Source organism: Taudactylus pleione, unplaced genomic scaffold (assembly GCF_031769625.1).
Source record: "Taudactylus pleione unplaced genomic scaffold, aTauple2 ptg000342l, whole genome shotgun sequence".
Classification (NCBI taxonomy): domain Eukaryota; kingdom Metazoa; phylum Chordata; class Amphibia; order Anura; family Myobatrachidae; genus Taudactylus; species Taudactylus pleione.
Window position 1 is genome coordinate 7,194,957 of NW_028284743.1, and position 25,155 is coordinate 7,220,111.

The window sequence follows — 25,155 nt, forward strand, 5'->3', positions numbered from 1 at the left end:
CATAGAAGAAAGCTTCAGGGGCTCTTCTAGCCCCCACTCCAACAGGTGCACCAGACTCCGGCCGGGCACCAAACTAAACTGAGGTGCCTTGGCTCGGGGGCGGGGTATAGGAGGGGGACCCTAGTGCATCCTGGGAGGCTGAAAGCTTAACTCTATGGTGCCCGATGACTGACGTCACACCTATACCCCCAAGGTATCCTGTGGATACCCTATGGACCCTGAAGTAGAAATAAAGTATAAAATGACCTATAGGCTGTGTGTATAAGGTGTATATGACATATAAATGAATTTCGTGTATATACACAAACTCTGTTTGAGTCACAAAATTATTGAAAATATTGTATAAAGTTACCTTCAGGCTATGTATATAAGGTGTATATAACACATTAATGCATTCTGTGTTTAGATTTGGGCCCTATTCCTGAGACATTTCAATACGGTATGCAAATATTCCAAATACGGAATATTCCGATATCCAAAATACCCCTGGTCCCAAGCATTTTAGATATGGGAGACTCAACCTGTACTGTATATTAGCATGTCACTGTTTAAGTGATACTTAGATCCACTCACGTAATGATAAAAGGTGTGGCAGCGGTCAGAGAACATTTGCTGCCAAGGTTATAATAATAATACCATCTGTGTATAAAGATTACAACACAGAAGTGAATATAATGAATAAGCAGAATAAATACTCACAGGCTCAAAAGGCAAAACCATTTCATCTTTTATCCCATATTTCAGTCTAAGTGCCTGCAGAGGAAAAAAAGCACATATTAATGAGAATATATATATATATATATATATATATATATATATATATCCGTTAAAATCTTCAGGAACATGCAGCCCAGGCTGCTCCTCCCCCATACACTGCCCCCAGCCGCCAGGCAAGCCAGTCTAGTTAGCAAGCCCAAGGCAGGAGTGAGAAGAAGGAGAAGGAAGACGGGCACACACACAGATACAAAACACCCGAAGAGACAGGGAAACCAGAAGACGAGGAAAAACCCCACCAGTCAGGTGCCTCAGGGTGGGCACCCAGTGTCCCCTATGTAGTTCGAAGAAAGTACTTAACAGGTAAGACATAAGTCTTCTTTTCTTCATCACAGTCCATAGGGGACACAGGGACTAAGCTGGGGACTTCCCAAAGCAATCCCCCTAAGGGAGGAGAAGCTCCTGAACTACATTGAGTACCCGTCACCCAAAGGCCACATTAGTGGAAGCGAAGGTATCAAAAGCATAAAAGCGGATAAACGTGTGAACAGGAGACCATGTGGCCACCTTGCAAAGCTGCTCCGCAGAGGCACCATGACGAGCTGCCCAAGAGGTACCAACTGATCTTGTGGAATAAGCAGTCACTAGGGCTGCGGGGTCCGCCGCTACATACGCGTGACGGATGGTTAAGTGGAGCCACCTGGCCAAGGTCTGCTTCGTAGCCGGCCAGCCACGCCTGTGGAAACCATAGAGAGTGAAAAGGGAATCAGACTTCCGGATATCCCTGGTACGTTCTACATAGATGCGGAGAGCCCTCACAACATCTAGAGGCCTCATCCGCCGAATCCTCTGTAGACTAAAAAAAGTCTCCTGATTGAGATGGAATCTGAAACCACTTTAGGAAGGTAGCTAAGTCGACTCCGAAGAACGGCCCAGTCCAAATGAAAGCACCAAATCCGATGATAAACTTTGGTGGAAGAAGGTTTCCACGCATTCAACATGATGCGAATGACTGCCCGCGAAGAACCTTTAGCTCTCAAGACGGAAGTCTCAAGAGCCACCCCGTGAAATCGAGGAGAGTCAGATCCGGGTGGAAACACGGGCCCTGAGACAGAAGCTCCGACCGTGGAGGAAGACGCAGCAGGGCGTCGATGTAGAGACTTAGAAGATCGGTGTACCAAGCCCTCCGCAGCCAATCGGGTCAACCAGAGTCACAGTGCCGCCTTCCAACTTGAACTTGCGGAGAACCCTTGACAGAAGTGAGATCAGTGGGAATATGTACATGAGATTAAAAGTCCACCAAACCGCCAAAGCGTCCACCAGAAGAGCCCCCGGGTCTCTGGTGCAGGATCTGTACTTCGGTACCTTGTGGTTATACTGAGACGCCATCAGATCGATGTCCGGCAGGCCCCAATGATGAACTAGAAGCTGAAAGATGTTCGAATGAAGGGCCCACTTGCCAGAGTGCACGTCTTGATGACTTAAAGTCTGCTTCCCAATTTTGGACCCCCGGAAAACTGCCGACTGAGCTGGAACATGATGCTCCGCGCAACGGTGTATGCGACTGACCTCTTTCATGGCTTCGTGACTGCCGCCCTGATGGTTTATGTAAGCGACGGCCATCGTGTTGTCTGACTGTACTTGGACTGGGAAAAGCTGAAGGAATTGCTGAGCCTGACAGAGAGCTCTGAAGACTGCTCGAAGTTCCAGGACACTGATCGGGAGATGGCTCTCCTGAGCCATCCATCGACCCTGGAAGAACTGCTGGCATGTCACAGCTCCCCACCCAGGAAGACTGGCATCCGTGGTGAGAAGGTCCAGAATCCATAAGGGGCGACCCTTGTCCAAGTGGGAGCTCTGGAGCCACCATGCAAGGAAGAGACGACCCTCAAGAGATAGGACAATTGTCTGCAGCTTGATCTGCAGATTGGATCTGTTCAATGAGTCAGAATCTCTGCCTGGAGAGGCTGGGAGTGAAACTGGGCATACTCCACCATGTCGAAGGTGGAGACCAAGGATCCCAGGATCCGCATGCAGGTGTGAATTGACACCCGGCGATGAATAAAGAACCCTCGAATCCGGTCCTGCAGATCCCGAATCTTGCCCACTGGGAGAAACACTCTTTGAACCCTTGAATCCAACAGGTGGAGCATCTCTCAGGGAGGACTTCTTCCAATTGATGACCCACACGTGCGACTGTAGAATATCTATTGTGAGACAAAGGTGCTCCCTGAGCATATCCGGAGATCTGGCTAGGATAAGAAGATCGTCCAGGTAAGGGAGAATTCTGATACCCTTGCGCTGCAAGTGAGCTGCCACGAACTTCGTAAACATACGAGGAGCCGTGGAAAGACCAAGGGCAAGGCCCGAGACTGGTACTTCTCCTCCTAGACTGCAAACCAGAGGAAATGCTGGTGACTGAGTCGGATAGGCACGTGTAAATAAGCATCCTGGATAACTAAGGAGGCCATGCAAATCCCCCGATTCGAAGGCCAAAATGATGGATCGCAAGGACTCCATATGGAACTTGGGGACCCGCAAATACTTACTGAGGGATTTGAGGTTGAGAATTGGGCAGAAGGAGCTGTTAGGCTTCTAGTCCAAGAAGATATTGGCCTAGAAGCCAGAGACCCTTTGATCCTGAGGGACAGGAACTATTACCATTTAGGCTAGTACAGAGCGAATTGACTCCCGCAGCGCTTTTGCTTTTCCTGCGAGACTATGCTGCAAACCCAGGCATCCAACGTGGTTGTCATCCAGACTTCGGAGGGAAGCAGTAGCCGGCCTCCTACAGTACACTGGGGTCCCCCAGGGAGAGGTCCGCCCCATCGATCGGTAGGCTTTTCGGCTGGTTTGGCAGCCGGTCATCTGGTAGGCCAGGACTCCTTGCTTATGGGCTTGGAGGTCTTAGCGGAAGAATTCTGGGACCTTGAAAAAGACTGCCTCTTGGCCTTCCCTTGTAGGCGAAAGGAGGCTGCTGCCAAACGTAGAAACGCTACCTTGGAAGCCGCCACTATGGCCACTATCTTATCCAATTCTGGTCCAAATAGAACGTCACTGGAATAAGGAAGAACCGCAAGGGACTTCAGGTAAGTGCGCCAGGAGCGTAGCCATAGGACCTTTCTGGCCGATACAGAAGAAGCTGACACCTTGGAAGTTAAGATGCCGGTGTCAAGAGCTGCTTCATCCAGATAGGAAGCAGCCTGCTTGATATGCGCCACCAGAGGCGATAGCTGGTTGCCATGGGCCCCCGACGTAAGGCCCTCCTCTAGGGCATCCACCCAAGCGCCTTAGCCACCCCTGGAGACGCCATGGCCGGAAGTGTGATAGCACCTGCATGTGCATAAATTCCCTTAGGGAAATTTTCCAACCTCCTGTCTGTCGGAACCTTGAGGGAAGTCGTATTTGAAATAGGAAGGGTAGAACTCTTGATAAGACGTTAACAGGAGGAGGAGACTCCCATTTGTTACGGTCCTCGGCAAGGAGCGAGTAAAAGTATGCAATGCTCTTGGAGACCTGAAACTGCCTGTTAGGAGCGGTCGAAGCCTCCGCTAGTATTTCCTCATGTTGTTCAGATTTAGGACTGGAGTCTAGGAGCCGGTTCCTAGTCCTCAATGGAAAGGACCGATCTGACTGCCCTAACTGAGGCAACAATATCTACCTAAGGGAAAGGCTCCTCCTGAACAGACGAGGTCCCAACCTCATCGCCCCGGAAAAATCCTTGTGTGGTCTCCACATCGGCGGTGACAGCCACGCTTGGACTTGTTCTTATCTCATGTTGCCCCTGGCGTCCGACTCTCCATGTGCAGAGGACCCGGCCGAGGCTGCCGACCCACTCGCCGGCGCTGGGGGTTGGTGGAACAGCAGTGCAGGCGTCCTATAGGATGCACGGCGCTGCCTGCTCATGAAAGAAAAAAATTAAGTAATAAAATGAAACTGAAGAATAAGTGAGTGCAGCCTCACTACATAGGTGCCCGCTCCTGCGGCACCAAACTAGACTGGCCTGCCTGCCCTGGGGGCGGGGTATGGGGGAGGAGGAGCTTGGGCAGCATGTTCCTGAAGATTTTAACTGTTTGGTGCTCAGACTCCACTTGCCAGCCTATGAATAAGGAATTTTCACATGGAACACTATCATATAGGCATTTGTGTGTAGAACCCTGAGCTAAGGTAACTATGAGAGGCACAAAGCTTATTGTTATAAGCAAAAAAGCAATTGCGTTGTGGGAAATAATACAAACCATCCCGGTTCAAAAGTCATTTAAAGGATTTGTCATTTTTGGGTCTTGTAACTAGTGTGAAAAAGGTAAGAAGTAATCTCTTTATAAATAGCTAAGAAACGAACTTGTTTTTTCTTCAAGTCTCTTAAGGCTGCTATGTCATCCGGAGCATCAGAAGGGACACTGGTTACCACCCCTGTGCCTGGGAAATTAAAACAAAAATAAATACAAATAAACAGCAGCTTGTTCTTGAACAACCTGTTAATATAAATCACATAATACAAGAGCTGTAAAAATGAAACCCGCGTTATCTACCTTTATCTTCTTTAATAGTGAACATGGGAAGGGCATAGATCACTTTGTAGGAAGTCAGCGGGGCAGACAAAGCAGCACCTAGGAGGTCCTAAAATGTTAAGTAGGACAACAATTGTATTAGCGACATAAAAACGAAAAGTATTTCAGCACAAATGTTTCTCCATTACAAATCTATGTTCTACAGATTCACCATGTGAATAATGATGCCTAGAATTTAGTTACTCTAACCGGTATGAATGTATTTTATAGCATAATTTGTAATTTTTCCAAGCAATAAGTACATAAGGTTAAAGAAAGGCAACACACGTTTTGCATACAGATATGTTCTCATACATCATTGCTGCAGTCGCGCCAAACAGCCACTCAGCATGCCAGGTCCTACGCGACTAAGCTAGCACCCTGTGTCTATTTAGCCTGAAAATGTGTCTTAGTCTCCTGGAGCGTCCTCGTCACATTGCACTGTGACTGTGTTAATTTGATATGCGACACTTGTATATATGTGTGTCACTGAGGGCCTGATTCAGCAAGGCACGCTATTCTGCTTATACGCATGCAACTGCATTTCTAATATCAGGGGTGATATTTAAATGTTTGCCCAGACCTCACTCAGGAATTACTAACTTCTGCGCACGCTATGAGTACTCAGGAGGCGTCTGGTAGCGCAGTGGATAATTTATGCACACCTATGCAACAGCGTTGAAACACCTGCGTTCACACGGACACCCCGCCCCCCCCCCCCCCCCCACCTGCGTACTTATTACTGACCGCAGCCTCTGGCTCACGCATTGCGATGTATGCTCAGTGCGAATTATTCGACCGATTGCGTGCGTATAAGCATCTACGCCTCTGGCTGAGTCAGGCTCCGAGTCTCTGAATCTATATACGAAGTGCTACAATGTAGCGGCGCAACTTTTTTCCACATCAAGTTCCATTCATATACAGACTCAGTGTTACATACCAAATTAATCAGGGAAGTCTACTGGTGCCTCCTAGTCCTATCGCATTGCGACCAGAAACATTTATGGCATAAAAGATGCCAGGAGCTAGCAGAGTTACATGGGACCTGGCGACTCGCTCACGCCAGGTATCTCGCTCCGTGAGGCATATTGGGGATAGATGTACAAGGACACATCTGTACAAGAGACATACTGCATGCTACACACATACTGGGCGGTTAATTTTACAGTTGGACTAGGCTGCAGTCTCTTCACAACACTAAACCACTTTGTGCTTTATTCATTTTTCTAGATGCACATTTTACACCCAGTTGCTGGATTTGTTCCCAACTGTACATCAGCTGGAAGACCTTATTAATTAACTCAAAGCATCTATATATGAGTCAGTATTACACACTATTTGTAATTTTATCTTGTACTGCGTACGCTCACGTTTTCACGATACGGATGTTTTTATTTTGTCTCAAATGTGACTTGAGACTGACTAGGGAACAGAGACCGGCAGTGAAATGTGAGCAGAGACAAGGGTAGTGGGCAGGCATTGTTTGTACGAACGCTGCAAAATTTGTAATCACATTTTGTTATTCTGGATGCGACTGACTCTAAATAAGGCACAGTGTGTCTAGAGCAGGTATGGGCAAATAAGCAGCCCCCCCATAAGCTGCAGAACTACACATACTAGCATGCCCTGCCACAGTTTTGCCATTTGGTCATGCTAAAACTGTTGCAGGGCCTGCTGGGATGTGTAGTTTATCAGCAGCAGGAGGGCTGCTTATTGCCCACCCCTGGTCTAGAGTGTCAATTACATTTACATGACCAGACCAATTTACTTTCCTTTACAAAAAAAGCTTTAGGATACGGTGCTCTGTTGGTAACATTGGGCTTTAGACAGGGACAGTGTTCAAAATCCAAAACACGGATTTATGGAAAAACCACAAAACATTAAGGTAAAGGTGTTATTTTATTAGGTCTGTGACCACATTTCCAGAGGAGCCTGTCAGGGCAAGGGAGACCTGTATCTTTGCAGAAGTAGAACATTGGTCCCAGCATGCTGACATATCAATGCAATCCTTGCGGATCTGTAAATAGATGATTGCACAAAGTCCAATGCTAACCTCTCCCATTAGCTCTTTGACCACTGGAACAACGCCGTTATCTTTGGTGAAACCTTGGTATGACATGTTCCTGGCTGCTCTCTGAGTGCAGACAAATATATCATTGGTGGCCGTCTCAAATGCAATGTAAGGCATGTCAGGCCGAAGCCAGCAGTTGGTTTGTCCAAACATGGTCTCAGGTCGCAGAGTGGCAGCTACTAGGAATACTTTCTTCCCTTTCAGGCCACTGGAAAATAAATATTCATAATAGACATGAGAGACTGGTAAACAGGATACCAAACAGCAACAGACATTTACTAAAGTCCCCATCTATACACACTTCCTAAAGGCCAATAAGATGTGTTTAGCCATATATCGCCACAAACTGTAGGGTATGTGGGCACAAAATAACTTTTAAACTTGGGAAGCATCTAACGCCAGATGTTGATCTGGATAGACTATTTCATCTAGTGTGTGTTCATTGTCCTATGGCACTAATTGTGCCCCATGCGATCTGAGTGTTTGTCTTAAGTGGTTTTAGCCAAATAGGACCATGATCTGGCACTCTGAAGAAGCAACAGGACCTATAAATATATGGTCCTTAAGGCAAAATTCATTGAAGTACATTCATTTACAGTATGGTTATCATGTAAGCTAGTCGGAGAAATACACATTTCTTTCTAGTAACAAAAATAGTCCTGAACATTACAATGGAGTCATTGCCTAATAAATGTAAGCTCCCAACTCTATTGCTAACAATTTTCAAATCTACAGAGATCTTTTTCCTAACTTCTATGTGTACTGGTTAATTGTCACCTAATATTCAAGATACTTGGAGAGCTGTTACATTTATGTAGCAATAGTGAAATAAATGTATTTGTGAAAGAACATCAGAAGCTATTATAAAAGCTAAAAGTCAAGGACAGCTGTGCAGGCATCTTTAATGATAACATCTGTTGTACAACATCCTCAGTTCACAAACTATTGTCACCAAAAATCAATGGTTTAATCTGTTACAGATATAATTACTGCCTACAGTATTGTTTTTATTTTGTCTAGCAGATTTCTAATATGGCAAAAATAAATACTCTGGCAGACTTACCTCAACTTTGCTGGATAAGGATCAAGGACCTTCATTTTGATAAGAGTGTATTCTTGAGGTCCAACACCCTAAGCATAATGCAATAACAAAAACACTACAAACATTACAAAATGTTACGCATCATCTTAAAAAGACAGTACATTAATGAGAGGTACAAGTTTTACCTAAACAAACAGGGACAAATGCAGGCCAATTAGGGTTGCTGGTTCCATAAATGAAATCCATAACAGATCTGGATGCACTGATACATTACAATTAAAATGTACTGCATTACATTAGCATTTGTATATATTGAGCAATGTTATCAATATCCTTTGAAGCTCATTAGGCTAGAGCACAGGTTCTCAAACTCGGTCCTCAGGATCCCAAACAGTGCATGTTTTCCAGGTCTCCTCACAGAATCACACCTGAAATATCTCCACCTGTGTATCTTTTAAAATGTGTCAGTGAGTAATGAATACACCTGTGCCCTAGCTAGGTGACCTGCAAAACGTGAACTGTGTGGGGTCCTGAGGACCAAGTTTGAGAACCACTGGGCTAGAGTATAGGCCTCCTTACTAGGAGGTTGGACATGCAAAATTCCAAAACTCTGCAGCTCCTTCACAAAGATAACTACTAATATCACACTCCGCTTAGTTTTGTTCCAAAGCAAAGGCATAGACCTGTATTCAATTAGGGAACGAAAAGTCCACGCTGGACTTTTCGCTCCACTTCAGAGGTTTTATGGGGATAAAGTATCAGGCCTGCGCCCGCTTTATCCCTGTATTCAATTTGAAAGCTGCGAGAATCACATTCTCAACACAGAAGGAGACGGAAAAACCGGTGACCAGAACGAAGCCCATCTGAAGCACAGGTGCGACAGGGTGGGTGCCCTGATGACCCTATGGACTTTGAAGAGAGAAAGATAAAAGGTAAGTTCTTATCATGCCACTCATTTTCTTCTTCAGGGTGCATAGGGTGACCTTGGGGATGTCTCAAAGCAATACCCTCAAGGGTGGGGACACTCCTGTGCAGAGAGGAGATTCCACCGCCCGAAGGATGCATCCTGAGAGGCAAAGGTATCAAAGGCATAATATCTCAGAAACATATGGACAGAAGACCACGTGGCCATCTTACAAAGCTGAACAGCCAAAGCGCCATGGCGAGCTGCCCACGAAGGACCCACAGACCGAGTAGAATGAGCAGTAACAGAGGGAGGCACTGGAAGGCCCTCATAAAAGTAAGCCTCAGAGATAGCCATGCGAAACCATCTAGCCAAAGTTAGTTTATTGGCTGGCCATCCCTTCTTGTGAAAGCCGTAGCCGTAGAGCCGTAAGGAGTCTGACTTCTGAAGGGAACTGGTACAGTCCACATAAATCCTGAGGGCACGTACCACATCCAAAAGATGCCTCGCCTGCTGAGAGGTCTGGGGAATTAAAGGCCGGCACAATAATTTCCTCATTAATGTGGAAACTAGAGACCACCTTAGGAAGGAAACCAGGGCGAGTCCAAAGCACCGCCCTGTCCTGGTGAAAAACCAGAAATGGGGAACGACAAGAGAGCCCCCAAATCTGACACTCTTCTGGCAGAAGCAATAGCCAGAAGAAAAACTCTTAGCAGTAAGCCATTTCAGATCCACTGAGTCCAGGGGTTCAAATGGAGGGCTATGGAGGGCACGAAGAACAGCCAAATCCCAAGGCGCCACAGGAGGGACAAAGGGAGGCTGAATGCGAAGGACCCCTTGAAGGAAAGTGCGGATATCAGAGAGGAGCAATCCTTCGCTGGAACCACACTGAAAGGGCAGAGACATGCACCTTCAGGGAAGCATGGCGGAGACCAAGGTCCAAACCCGACTGCAGGAAAGCCAAAACTCTGGATACCCTAAACACTTGGGTGTCGTAACCTCTGGGAAGCCACTATTAAAAGTAGGTATGTCAGACCCCGTGGTAAACCTGGCAGTGGCAGGTTTCCGTGCTCTGAGCATGGTATTAACCACAGAGCCTGTAAAACCCTTGGACCTTTGGAGGGATGTCTAAGAGCCACGCCATCAAAGACAGATGACCCAGGTCCGGGTAAAGGCAAGGACCTTGAGACAACAGGTCCGGACATTGAGGCAACAGCAACGGACTGTCGATGGAGAGACTCTGAAGATCTGAGTACCAGTGATGTCTGGGACATGCTGGAGCCACCAGCAGGACAGTGCCTCGTTCTTGTTTGAACTTCCAAAGCACTCGAGGAAGAAGGGAGATTGGAGGGAAGAGGTACGCAAACTGGAAGGTCCACTTGACTGACAGAGCGTATACCAAGAGAGCCTTGGCATCTCTTGTCCTGGACCCGTACAGTGGCAGTTTGTGATTTTGTCGAGAGGCCATGAGGTCCACGTCCAGAAGGTTCCACCTGTCCACTAGGAGCTGAAACACCTCTTCCCTGGGTTGCACGTCATGATGGCTGAGGAAGTCCGCTTCCCAATTGAGAACTCCTGGAATGAACATTGCCGATATGGCTGGTAGATGGCCTTCCACCCATGTTAGGATGATTGACACCTCTGACATAGCCGCCGGACTTAGAGTCCCTCCTTGATGGTTTATGTAAGCCACGGTCGTGGCTTTGTCTGACTGAACTTGCACAGGTTTTTCCGTGAAGAATGAGTATGGCTTGTTGTAGGGCCCTGAAGACTTTCTGAAGTTCCAATATGTTGATTGGAAGAGCAGACTCCTCTACTGTCCACCGTCCATGGAAGGAGTGTGAACCAGTCACTGCGCCCCAACCCCAGAGACTGGTGTCCGTTGTCAGAAGGACCCTGTCCGGAATCCAAAAGGGGCGCCCCTTGGTGAGGTAGGCTGACCCCACCAAGTCAGAGATAGTCGTACTTCCGGAGAGAGTACCATCGTTTGTGTCCTTATCCGATGTGGTAATCCATCCCACCTTGAGAGGATCAATTTCTGCAGAGGCCGGGAATGAAACTGGGCATATTCCACCATGTCGAACATCGACACCATGGATCCCAGTAACTGCATGGCTGAGTGTATGGACATCTGCGCACTTGCTTCTGCAAAGTGGAGTTTTTTTCTGTGGTCAGAAAAATCCTCTGCTGTTGGGAATCCAACAGAGCTCCCAGATGGAGCATCCTTTGAGATGGGATCAGGGAGGACTTCTTCCAACTGATCAACCACCCGTGCATCTGTAGTACAGATATTGTCAGCTGTAGGTGGTGGTGAAGTACCTCTGGAGACCCTGCCAACAGCAAAGAGGTTGTCCAGGTATGGTAACAGGCGGACCCCCTGTAGCCGCAGTTGGGCTGCCAGTACCGCCATCATTTTTGTAAACACCCGAGGTGCAGTAGAGAGGCCAAACAGCAGGGCCTGAAACTGGAAATGCTGTTGTGACACAGCAAACCTGAGAAAACACTGGTGAGCCGAAGCAATCGGAAAATGCCGTTATGCATCCTGAATATCCAGAGACACCATAAAATCCCCAGGTTCCATAGTCCGTATAATGGAACGTAGAGTTTACATCCTAAACCGACGTACCCTGCCCTGAGGAACTTGTTCAGAGACTTCAGATTGATAGGTCAGTGGGATCCGTTCGGTTTTGAACCAGAAAAAGGCTGGAATAATAACCCGTTCCCCTCTGGGATAATGGGACCGATACAATGACCTCTGCCTGAAGCATGGATTGTACTTCCCTTTGAATAGCCAAGGCCTTATCCTTGTTTGACAGGAGGCCTGTGCAGCAGAACTGATGGGGAGGCCATCTGCGGAAGGAGAGAGCGTACCCCCGAGAGACCACTTCTCTCACCCAGGTGTCTGTAGTAGTCAGACACCACCGCTGGGCGAATTGGAGAAGTCGGCCTCCCACCCTGGGATCCCCCAGGGGGAGGCCCGCCCCGTCAGGCTGAGGGCTTGTCATCAGGCTTGGCAGCTGGAAGTCTCACACTCCAAGCTGGTTAGGCTTGGTAGTTTTCTTGGTGGTTGATGGCCTAGGAAAGGACTGGGTTCTAACCTTACCTGGGGCTCAATAGGTCAGAAAGAACGAAGTTCGAGACCCCAAGGGAGCAGGAGCAGAAGGCAGGCAAGCTAACTAAGCGGCTGCCAGTGTATCCACAATTTTGTCCAAATCAGGGCCGAACAGGACCTTACCATTATAGGGTAAACACTCCAAGCCCTTCTTCGAGTCCGCATCTGCCCTCCAAGAGCGAAGAGACAGGGAGCGGCGAGCCGCAATTGCTGCCGTAGAAATCCTGGCATTCAATAAGCTGACATCCAAGGCCACTTCATTTATATAGGTAGCGGAATAACGCAAGTTGCCCACCAGATTCAACTGCTCCCTGGTCGCATCTGAAGATAAGGACCCCTCCAGGGTGTTTGCCCAGTATTCCATAGCCCGAGCCACCCAGCAGATAGCCATAGCTGGTCTGCATGCGGCACCTGAAAGGGAAAAAATGGACTTCATGCAAACCTACACCTTCCTATCTGTACTCAAAACAGTAATTTAAGTCTAACTCTGGCGCACACACAGTATCTGCACCAATCCCGCTCACCAAAATCCTGCCCAATCAGGTACTGCAGTAATACATAGTAATGATAGGAAAGGGGGATCAAAGGCGATACATACAAATAATTCCAAATAAATAGATGATGACAAACCAAAAAAGTCCAAAATTCTAAGGAAATGTCCAAAGAATCAATGTAGATGGTACCTTTATTTCTTCTTAGAGTTACTCCGTAACAGGAGAGATGAATACGTGGGGAAAAATGAGAAAAAAGGCACACAATGTGAAGTACTGATAAATGGGTTAATATGGGTTAATATATCCCCCTTTTTTGTGTTGATCGTGGAAATGGTGTTTATATAGTTCCCAAAAAGAAGTGAAAGGGACTCGCCACCAATATCTTCCAAAATTATAGCGTACCAATGACTCACACAAATGGTACGACAACAGAACACAAAGGTTTCTTTGGAAGGAAATCGCCTTTAAATGGTTACACAAGATAAATCATATGAGGCGTACCCCAACTCACATCTCCAATAGTTGTGATCCACACATCAAGGTTTCTTTATACTTATAGAGGATCTCGTCACACACGAAGATTTAAAAAAAAAAAAAATTTTATTGCACAAAAAATAAAAATTCAAACGTCCTTATAACAAAAAGCTTCTGACATAGATGTGAGTTGGGGTATGCCTCATATGATTTATCTTGTGTAACCATTTAAAGGCGATTTCCTTCCAAAGAAACCTTTATGTGTTCTGTTGTCGTACCATTTGTGTGAGTCATTGGTACGCTATAATTTTGGAAGATATTGGTGGCGAGTTCCTTTCACTTTCTTCTCTTTTTGGGAACTATATAAACACCATTTCCACGATCAACACAAAAAAGGGGGATATATTAATCCATATTAACCCATTTATCAGTACTTCACATTGTGTGCCTTTTTTCTCTTTTTTTCCCCACGTATTCATCTCTCCTGCTACGGAGTAACTCTAAGAAGAAATAAAGGTACCATCTACATTGATTCTTTGGACATTTCCTTTGAATTTTGGACTTTTTTGGTTTGTCATCATCTATTTATTTGGAATTATTTTTATGTATCGCCTTTGATCCCCCTTTCCTATCATTACTTCCTATCTGTGGCAAACTTCATGATGATGTGGAAGGCATAGGGAGAGTGGCGCTTTTAACCAAGCGCGTGAAGTGGGAATCCACCGCCGGTGAAGTTTCCAATTTTGAAAAATAGTCCTCAGCGAAGGGATAAGCATGGGCAAGATGCTTCCATGCCACCTCCAGATGGTCCACCAGCTGGTCGGACAAAGGAAGTACGGCAGTGGCCACCTTTACAGGCGTAAAAAGAGCATGTCTAGACTTAGGTGCTGGAGGATCGTCATCCTCTATGACCAAGGCTGCACGGACAGCTTGCATCAGACCCGGAATATATATCTTGGACTCCCTCTCCCGTGTAGAGGAGTCAAGAGTCATCCGGGAGCACCCCATCTTCAGATGAGACCTCGTCATCATTATATAGAGTAGATTGGTACGATGGCAAAAATCTTTTAGCCAGTCTGCCCTGAAGGGTCTCCTCCGGTCGCACTTCTGCGACATTTTGCAATGCAGTCTGAACTGTATTAACCCACACGGGAGATAGCACCTGTAAGGGTGCAGCCGCCTGAAGCAGGCTCTGAGAGGGCATAAGCTGCTGTTGTGTGAACCCCAGGGGGGAAAACACAGGAGGGACAGCTAAACGTCCAGCAATGGCCGTAAGTGCTTGTGCAAAGCACGCCCACGGAGGCTCCGGCTGAGTAGCAGAGACTGTAGAGGGACCTGGGGGAGCATAGCACCTCAAACATAATCCCTCCAGTACCATGTCTCCCATCACTAATTCAGCTGTACATTTGTTACAGGACACCTGGGCAAAAGCCAAATTAGGCATATCACTCTCCCTGCCAGACATAGTGAAGAGGATACCAATATACTGTATGTGACCCCCTACACAGAAATAAAGACTGTGAGGGTGTACCCCGACAACACCTGCGTTAGGGCTTCAGAGGGAAAGAACAGGCACAGGGGAAGTAAAATGGCTAACAGTTCAGAAAGTGAAACTCAGACAGACAGCGCTAGCATACAGTCATATACAATGCAGAATAATAACACCTGCACTAAATCACACTTACTGGTCAACTACGCAGACTTAGCGTCTGGTAGGACAAAAGTGCTACATACACTGACCACCGTCCAAGAGGAGAGGTATGTAAGGGGACATGAACTGCGCACTGCCTGCTGCGATCTGCGACTTCGAGCCAGGAGCAAATGGCAGCCAGAGGTCTCTGAGGGGGGCGGATCCGGAGGAGGGAAGGTGCCACAGCCCAGCCAGACCGCGGTGGAAAGGCGCGCTGTGAAGCGGGGAGGAGCCGGCTGTTAGACAGGGAAGGCTGCCCCCTATGGATCCTGAAGTAGAAAGGAAAAATAACAACGTCCTCCAATATAAAACAAAACAGAATTAACAACAGAATACATTTTGTGAGGCCACTGTCCTGCATGGGATTCACATAAAGGAATTAATGTTATTATAAAGATCCTGCTTTTTTCTTCATCCTAAAGCTGCCCCTAAAGGTGGGTACACTCAGTGAAAGCTATGGAATTTTCCTTCCAAAACGGTCATCTCTAGAAGCAAAGACCTAAAGCCTGTATAATCTGGTGCATGAAAAGACGACCAGGCAGTGGCCCTACACAGCTGCTTCTCAGCCGAGGCTCAGTGTTGCGCTGCCCAGGATGCAATCACTTAGCTTGTAGAATGTGCCTTGAGATTTTCAGGAGAAGGCTATCCAGCATAAACACCAACAGAAGTGTCTGGTTTTACAATCTGATACTGTAAATAAACCCCCATCTGTCTTGCAGATCATGGTTCTCATAGTGCTGATTTAATCCAATAAAGAAAGCACTCTTCTTCAGGAAACCTTGGGCAGTCTAAAGTTGGAATTACAATATCTTGAATAATGTGAGAATGGGAGACCACTTTTGGTTGAAAGGAAGGTTTAGTCTGAAGTACAGAGCGATACAGGAGTTAAATCAGAAAAGGAGACTTTAGGTGCATACACACGTAAAGATTTTCTGTCCAACCATCCAACTAGTTGATTGGTTGGAATGAAAATCTGGTAACGTATGGGAGTAACTGATGATCAGCAATTTGCTCCCAAATGCCTGAAAAAGGCCAAAAACTGTTTTAACAAATTCTTTAGATCAAATATTTAACAAACTTGTCTGAATGACCATTTTCATCTGTTTTCTGGCATTTAGGAGCAAATTGCTGATCATCATTTACTCCCATACGTTACCAGATTTTCATTCCAACCAATCAACTAGTTGGATGGTTGGACAGAAAATCTTTAGGTGTGTACCAGAGGATAGAGGGTCTGATTCAAAGTTGGGAATAGATGGTCTCATTCAGAGCCGCTTGCAAGCGGCCGCTCGTTCGTTCCGAGAAATGTTCGCACATCTGCGCATGCGTACGGATTTGAATACGCATGCGCGAACCAGTCAGTGCGGCCGAAAATCGTGTGCTCGCTAAATAGCGAATGCCTGCTATTTTGAGTGACAGAATGAGGCGTATGTGGGTGGTAACAGGGGAAGGTGCTTGAAAACGGGGAGTGGAGATCAGAACGCAGGCGTGTGCATAGTTAATAAAGCAGCGTCATTGACCATGTCACTTGGTTGTTTTATAGTCAGAACTGCTCGCAAGATTGCCGTAGGAAAAAACGACCACAAGAATAGCGAGCAGTTCATACGCTGTTCGATGTACTTGATTATTCTAATAAATAGCGGACATGACGTATGATGTGAGCGGCCAGGGGGCGTTTTTTACAAAAAAACGTCCACATGTTTTGATCGCTCGTTCAGACATGGAGGAGTCAACAGACCGCAAAGAGCGAACGGTTAATTTAAATAGCCACCCCCTTTTTCTGAACGAGCGAGCGCAAATAGCGTCCGGCTCTGGATCAGGCCCAGAGTAAGATAGAGCAAGTAACTGTGTACCTGGACATGCAATGCAAGGTGTGCAAATACATACATTTTTTGCATGTGGGGTAAGTACTGGCTGCTTTTGCATGTAGCCCACAATTGCTGGACAGCTTTATTTTTACACTGCAATTTAGTTCTCTGTTTGGAAACAGCCCTCCCAAATCTAAATCTCTCTGCACATTTTACATGAGCCTCACCTGCAGAGCAGCATGGTTTTACCAAAATGCAGTTTCTTGCTCTTTCTTATTCTGTTCCCAACTCTGAATTAGGCCCAGAGTCTACAGCTCTGAAACCCTTCTAGCATTAGAAATGGGCAAATAAAAATCTTCTTCATGAGGAACCTCAACTCCACTGAATCTAACAAAAGGGAGAATGCTGCAAGATTAACACCCCAAAGTGCTATAGGAAGGACACATGTAGGCTGTACATGCAGTATACTATGTAAAATCACCTAGACCCTCCTGTAAGAACAATAACAACTTAGACAACCTAAGCTCCTGCCTCTCACACATATCAGTCTTCCACAATTTATGCTAAGTACTGGCATTTGGCATTGTCTGAATCACCCTAACCAACATTGTCTTTACTCTAAGGATCATGGCTTTAACAGACACTCTATCAAAGGCAGACATTGTAGACTGAACTGAAGAAAAGGACCTTGGCCTAACATGTCCCGCTTAAGAGGAAAAGGCCAGTCCAGAGCTACCGGGATGACTGGAAGGACTACAGTTGTCATTTTCTTTAATACTCTCATAAGTATTACAACCAGAGAGAACAAGTAAATGAAATTAGTGTCACAGACAAAGCATCTACCAGAAACAGCCTTGTTTGCTTCAGAATACATCTTTTACACACTGTGATTTAACCAAAACAGGATCATGTCTACCATGTTTTGCTCTGCCCATCACATAATCCTGTGATTATCTGTCATGGCAGAGGACTCTTGATACTCCCTGGTTATTTAGGCATGTTAAGGACTTGGCACACCCTAGGAATGGAGGGCTGACCTATAAAGGCCTGCCCCTTGTGCTACCAGAGATGATAAAGGACCTCTGGATCTAGTAGCAGGGACCAACAAAAAACAGCTGTTTCCCCACATAACCTGCCAAATGATCTTATTCACTTTGAGACCGTAATCGTTTCCTTTTACAGATGGTGCCTTTTTCTGAGTCTTTTTAGACCCAATGCCTACATCCTAGGGCTTAACCCAAAGAATGTGGTGCACTGAGACTATGAGCACATTTTTTTTTTCTCTCCTCTTCTAAACCTTGATAATATTTACTCTTGAGATGCACCTCCAGTTTTTGAAATATACCTAGATATGTGTATCCAATAAATCTATAATTAGATCGTTAAAATTAACTGTTTTCCTGTGCAATCAATCTTCTTCCCCTTTTCCTGTATGACATGTATTATAGTGGCACGGATCATGCCGCTATAAGTCTTCCTGCTACTCCTCTTTACCGAGACGAAGCAGGAAGCAGTACCGACAAAATGTATGAACATCTCATCTGCCGGAATTGGGGGAGTGAAAACTCCCGCTTCCGGGAATCCCTGGCAGCAGAGCCCACAGCGCATCAGCCTAATGCTGATGCGCTGTCTCTCACCTCCCGGCCGACTCCACTGGGCATGCGCGAGCTCAGAGTCCGGCAGCAGCCGCAAAAAGGGGCAGTGCAGTTGTCAGAACGGCTGCAGTTGTCAGAACGGTCAGTGCCACTGACTGTTTGTACATAGCATGCCGATATGCTAGGCAATCTTGTAGATAGCAGGGCCCCTATCATTTACCACACATATTCTCATTAATACATTTGGGAGAAGTGATAGCAGCAGCACCTAACATGCACGGATACCGCTAACCCCCATAACGCACTTTCATACATTTCCCCATATGTTACTTCTCTCTCTTGGTCTGTCTTCGAGTCCTGTCTGGAGCTTGTCCATCTGCTGCTGCCGAGTCCAACTTCACATGCATTCCACTGCACTTAGTGACGTGTAGTGGGGGCTGGCCCGGCTTGTGCTCAAAGAGCTCAACTACCTCTGGAGTCTGGACAGAGGTGTCTGGAGCTCCAGAGGAATGCCAAATGGACCAGGGGGGCAGAGCATGGATGGGTATGGGCCACATTTGGCCCATTGTTTGGCCGCCCCTGGTGTAGACCCTTGACAAAATGGTTGAAGGCCAAATTATTTGAATAAGAAAAAAAAAAAAAAAAAAACACAGCAAATTGCTATTACAACACATTATAGGAACTGAAAATTAAGCCAAATCACCTCTCCAGTCTGTCTATCATGATCCATGCAGGGCTGGCCATCTCTTGGTGAATAAATTGTGTACCTGAAAAATAACAAAAGATGAGATGAGTAAGCAAGAAAACCTACACACATTTCCTAAACACATAGGGCCTGATTTGGAGTCACATGCAGCAGCATCTATTGGTGGTCGCCCATTTGCGACTGTATGCAAATGTTGCTACAAACCAATTCCCTTGTGTACATCTGTGTATCCAAATGTGCAAAGACTGAGACACCCACTTTTAGCGTCCATGCACGCTGTAATACTGATTGGTGTGTGCTTAGACGCCATCGGTCGCACCATCGAAAACTTGCACTAGCCCTATGGCAGGAGCAGTTTCTCAGACTGACTATGGGCTCTTGTGCCTGCGGCCGTGCACCTGGGAACGCAGCCACTTGTACTGACACACCCACAACACGTCCACTGAACAGACCATTTTTGTGCTGATTTCTATCTATCTACTTCCCAGTCACCACCCAGGAACGCCCATCGCTGATACAGTCTGTCCCGATAGTAACAGTACATTTATCTACTGTACTCTGTAACACATGCAACATAGAACTTTAACATTTTTTGCGCAAGAATAGTTGCAAAAAGAATCCCTCACTACGTGAACATCGGCACTGCGTGCAGCAAAGAATCGGGCACATTACCCCGGATTAAACACAACAACCGCCAACCACAATGAAGTTAATAAGCAATCAAAGTCTACCGTATGCTACATAGTCTAATGGTGAATACACATGGTCAGATTTTCCTTCAGATTTCTACAATAACGATTTTAAAAATCGTTCAATCGTTCATATCTGAAAGAAAATCTGACATGTGTCTCTGCAACGATGAACGATGCGCGTTCCTGTTTGTTAGATAACGATATCTGACATCTGATGTGTTTGCAGTCAGATTTGGTCGATTTTCATTAATTTTAATACTGTCAAAAATCGTTCTTAGTTCAGGAAATCGTTGGTAAAATTGTTCAAATCGTTCTTCGTTTATCGTTCGTAGTTCATCGTTCGTCTGACAGATCTGACCGTGTGTATGCACCATTAAACTATTCCTCTGAAATTATATGAAATGAGGTGCCTGTACTAAACAGAACCAAGGTTGCATGGGCGCTCTGTAGCCAACTGTACACTTGATTTAATGACAAAAATCATACCGCTTGCCAAATTTGATTTTGTTCCTCTCCCTCAAGGTTAAGAATTGCCATTTTACAAAGGAGTCATAGTAGGGGTTAACGTCAGTGGTGATGAAAGAACGACGCCAATCCACCTACAAATGAACACAGTTTACATTAAATGTGACTGCTCTGCTCCAGAAACCCTAAAACGGATGGGGACATCAGTACCATTAACACATTACATGGCAAACAGGACCACAAAAAGTCACATTGTTTTGTCAAGTGAAGCTTCAGTGTTTGGGAACAGCGGTGTGTAAGAAAAGCATATGACCACACTAAACACACATTATCACTAGTAATACTGATGCAAGCAGATGTGTTCATTCTAGCACCCTTCACCTGCCACAACCCGTGCAGTTCCTCTTTTCTGCCTGGGGTGTCACTCTCTGCTCTGGTGCTTCTAGCACACTATGGTCTGTATCTAGCAGTTTGTTGCATCAGCTGAGAGTCTTACACAGCCCATCCACTAGAAGACAGGCAAAAGACTGCACTATTACGAGCAGTCGCTCCGTGTAGGCACATCAATCATCTGCAAACATACTGAACCTAACGTTATCATCAGGTTGTCCAGCATGTTTTCCCGCATCGCTGGTCGTTTTAGACATTTTTGCAAACGATTGAACGAGAACGATATCGTTATCCTTCAATCGCTCAATTTAATCTTCTAGTGGATGGGCACCTTTAGAAGCACCAGAGCAGAGAGCGACACCCCAGGCAGGAAAGTGGAACTGCACGGGTTGTGACAGGTGCAGGGTGCTAGAATTAACACATATATATATATATATATATATATTTATAAATCATTTAAAATAATTCTGTGGCCAACAAGAACCTTATAGACTTCCATTTCAATTCTGATACAGATCATAAAAAGTCCCAAAGAGGTTTTAACTATAAACTGGGTATCTTTGAAATCCATACTATTTGATCTGCCAATAAGCGGTAGTCAGTGAGAGAGTCCCTACTACAGACATGATGTGGTTATTACAAGGAGAGCCATTTTAGTGCCACCTTGCTGCAGATGTGTCTATTTTCCTGTCATAGGACAACTACAATACAGCAGAGAAAGTGGAGGGGCTGACAACCCCACAATAGAAGGATTACAGTTCAATTTTAGGCTGCTTACTACACAAAGTTTGCAGCACCTTTGATGTTAATAGCATACACAGAATACAGATATAGGACAAAGATGTAATCCAGATAGGATCTCCAGAAAATGCAGTGCATTCCATTATTTCAAACACAAATAGGTCTGTGCCTATACTTGCATTAAATATATTTCTCTGAACACAAAGGGGGCACTGTAACATAGGGAATATAGAGCCTCCATTAGGAATTGGTACTTTAAATCAATTCACACTGTTTTTGTGTCTTTCTCATCTACATGGCCAACCTGCATAGGACCCAGCTACTTTTTGAAAACCAACCTCTAAAACAATGAGATAGAAACCATGTTCCTTCCCCAAAAAATATATAAATTCAACTGGAGAACTAGTCATTGGGTGGGAGCTCAGTATTTCCCAATGGAAAAAGAGAAAATGTGTTAACATGAGTGCACAAATCCAGTTCTTTTTAATTCATTTAAAAAGTTAAACTGGGTACACACTATACACATTTATCGTACCAACACGGATCGAAACGATGTATCGTACACATCCAATAGTGTGCGCGCTGATCAGTCATTCATCACATTGTCACATCTGCTGTTCTGCATGGCAGATGGGATGGTGCGGTTACATGCAGCATGATGCCCTCGTACACCAGATTGTGCAGTGTGTACGGCACACACAACGTATCGTTACATCAAATTGCATTGTCGCTTGGTCACAAATTGTATAGGGTGTACCCAGCTTTACAGTGTGCACCACCTTTTCATTAAAACTAGCTTTCCTGAAGCAAACACACTGAACCTGTATAATTTAGGAATATGCACAAAGAACCATGTGGCTGCCCAAAACAGCTTCTCAGCTGAGGCTCCATGCTGCGTTGTCCACAAAGCATTCACTGATCTTTGACAATGTGTCTTAATAGTATGAGGAACAGGTTTTCCAGACCAATGACACATATATTTTTGACACAATACAACATCAAAGTTTACCAGAAGCTAAATCAGTCTTCCCAGACTCTGGTGTCCTATGGACAATGTCCCAACATCTAATGAGTGAAGGGATCTCATTCACTAATGGAATCACAATGTCTTCATTTTAGTGGAACTTAGAAACCACTTTAGACATAAAGGCTGGTTTCATGCAGAGGAAAACAAGATTTGTAGGACAGAGCTGTGGAAACAAACAGGAGGAGAGTAATTCCATGTGAGAAACTTAACATCCACTTATTCAAATGGTTTAAAAGGAGGTTGTTGTAATGAGGTCAACCCAAAATTCAAGTCCCAATGGAGGACTGAATAGTTTTCTCAAATGTGAAAGATTTGAACATTTAAGGTACTCAAATCCATTATTCAAGCCAGTTTGTAGTACCAGGAGGCTGTTTGGAAAGTAGTAGTTGGAAACTTAATTTTCTTGCACAAGAAAACATAAGTCTTCCAGAACCTATGATAATGTTATGATGAGAAAAGGTTACTAGCTAACCATACTATTGGGGAATCCACTCTTAAGGCTCATAGCTTCAGCTGCCACACAATTAAAGCCAGTCTCAACTATCTCTCAAGGCAAAACAATTCCTGAGTTAGACACCTCTATGGGCCCATGTGTACAATGCCCATTGTGGTCAGTCTGGTGTCACCAGCAGCACCCGTATTCCTACTTTTTTCCTTTTTGAGAAATTTTTGAAGGGGGACAGATCGATCAGGGGGAAATTCCATGCAACCGACAAAGGATTGACAAGGAACACCTGAGGTTCCCTGTTCCTTAAGCAAATTGCTCCATCTTGTGGTTCAACTGAGATACCATCAGGTTTAAATCTGTCAGACCCCCATATCTCTATAATTTGCTGAAAGATGTACAGTATGGGTTGAGAGACCAATCTCTGGGGTGCAGGAAGTGTCGGCTGAAGTAATTACAGAAGAAGATTTTAAATTTCTTATTCAAACATGACCGATATCACAGGAACACATTGTGCTGGTACATGATTCTACTGGTTTACTTCATTGCGACGAAGCACTATGCGGGTCCATGATGATTGATGTATGCTTTCACAGTGGCATTGTCAGACTCAATCCTTGTTTTTTTAGCACCTTAACTCTAGGACATTTACAAGAAGCTTGCCTTCTGTCAAGTACCACAGACCCTGAAACCAACAACGAAGAACGAAGCCTGGCATCCTTCACAATTGTTCAATTGCACATGGAAAAAACAGCCCTATTGAGGTAGTCATATCTTGATCACCAACGTGTTGTTGGAGGCAGGGAGATTTGCTGCGTAGTCTGATGATAGTGTGATTTGTCCCATTTCGAGCGGAGTTCAATCTGGATCAACCTCAAATAGAACTGTGAAAATTGCAAGGCTTTGAATGTCAAGACCATTTTCCCAAGGACTTTCATACAGAAAAGAAATCAAGTACATTTGCAAGCCAACAGTAACTTTACAAGTCTGAGGAAAAAAATCTATATTGTCCCCATGGGTGAAACATCCTCTGCGCTCAAAGGTCCAACAACAAAACTTAGAAAGACCAGCCTCTGGGTAAAGACCAAATTGGATTTCTGGTAAAAATCCAAGCAGTATCTGTGCCGCCTCCTCTTAAACCAGAAACTCTGCCCTGATCAAAAAAATTACCCAGGCAAGGGATAATTATCATCCCCTGAACCCCAGAAGAGTGACTATGACAGTCATAACACCCAATGAGCGGTCACCAGACTAAAAGGCATGGACCAAAGCTGGGAGTGGTGAAACCAAATACAAGTAGGATATGATAAGTTTTTGGTGCCCCTCCAAGATTGGAACATGCAAGTAAACATTCTTGACATCCATGGAAATCATTCATGCTGCTAATAACAAATCTCAGTGATTCCATCTTAATCCTGTCTGTCCGAACATACGTGCTGAGGATCTTGAGGTTCAAAAGGCCCAATAGGAAGCATTTGCACTGTGAATAAACAAACAGGTCTGCTGGCAATGAGGTAATTCCCCTGCAGTGTGTAAGTTATGAAAAGCTTCTCGCAGGGCCTGGACCATGGAAAGACTTATGGTGAAAACAATATCAATATGGGAATGAGGTGATCAATAAGAAATACCCATATAATTAGATGCCTCTTGGATGTGTTCAACCAACATTCCCTGACTGCAAACCTTCCAAGAGTTGCTCCAACGCTCTTCCTCAGCTTCATTGATCCAAAAGAAGATGAAATGGACCTCACAGAAACACCAGCAACTAACTAAATAGACTTGACAAGGGTATCTTTTTTTTTTAAATCCAAACTATCCCTAAGGGCTGCAGCATTAAAGATCAGGTTGATGGCCTTAAGGTGGGTACACACTAGACGATATGTCGTCCGATCCCGCGGATCGGAGAGACTAATCAGGTACATTATCTAGTGTGAACCCATGATATGTGTGCTCTTGCTGGTTGTTACCGACATCAAACGTCGTCCCTACTGCGGAGCCGCAGAGGATGTTGCTAACGATGTCATGCTGTAGAATGACATGTCCCTCTCCCCTGTCGGATCCAGCATTGGCAAGTGTGTATACACTTGCCGGGTCCAGCGCTAGGTACACATCGGCATTTGTGTACCCAGCTTTAGACAATCGGATTCCTCTGTTACTTCGCCCTCTTGCTATGAGGAGCCCACAGAATCAGACCTTCTACAGTATGAAACTAAAGCCCAACTCTGATGTTTCAAA

The 25,155-nt window shown here is 45.3% G+C and overlaps 1 protein-coding gene across 1 annotated transcript in view; it reads right to left on the reverse strand.

Annotated features, from left to right (window-relative positions):
- LARS1 (leucyl-tRNA synthetase 1) overlaps positions 1-25,155 on the reverse strand; it is a 162,415-nt gene that overhangs the window by 111,933 nt on the left and 25,327 nt on the right. Inside the window, exons 7-13 of the mRNA XM_088443984.1 lie at positions 20,339-20,451; positions 19,158-19,221; positions 8,399-8,466; positions 7,318-7,543; positions 5,247-5,334; positions 5,057-5,133; positions 700-753 (exon numbers count right to left, since the gene is read on the reverse strand). Of these exons, the coding sequence (XP_088300110.1) occupies positions 700-753; positions 5,057-5,133; positions 5,247-5,334; positions 7,318-7,543; positions 8,399-8,466; positions 19,158-19,221; positions 20,339-20,451 (690 nt within the window). The remainder of the gene's footprint in view (positions 1-699; positions 754-5,056; positions 5,134-5,246; positions 5,335-7,317; positions 7,544-8,398; positions 8,467-19,157; positions 19,222-20,338; positions 20,452-25,155) is intronic.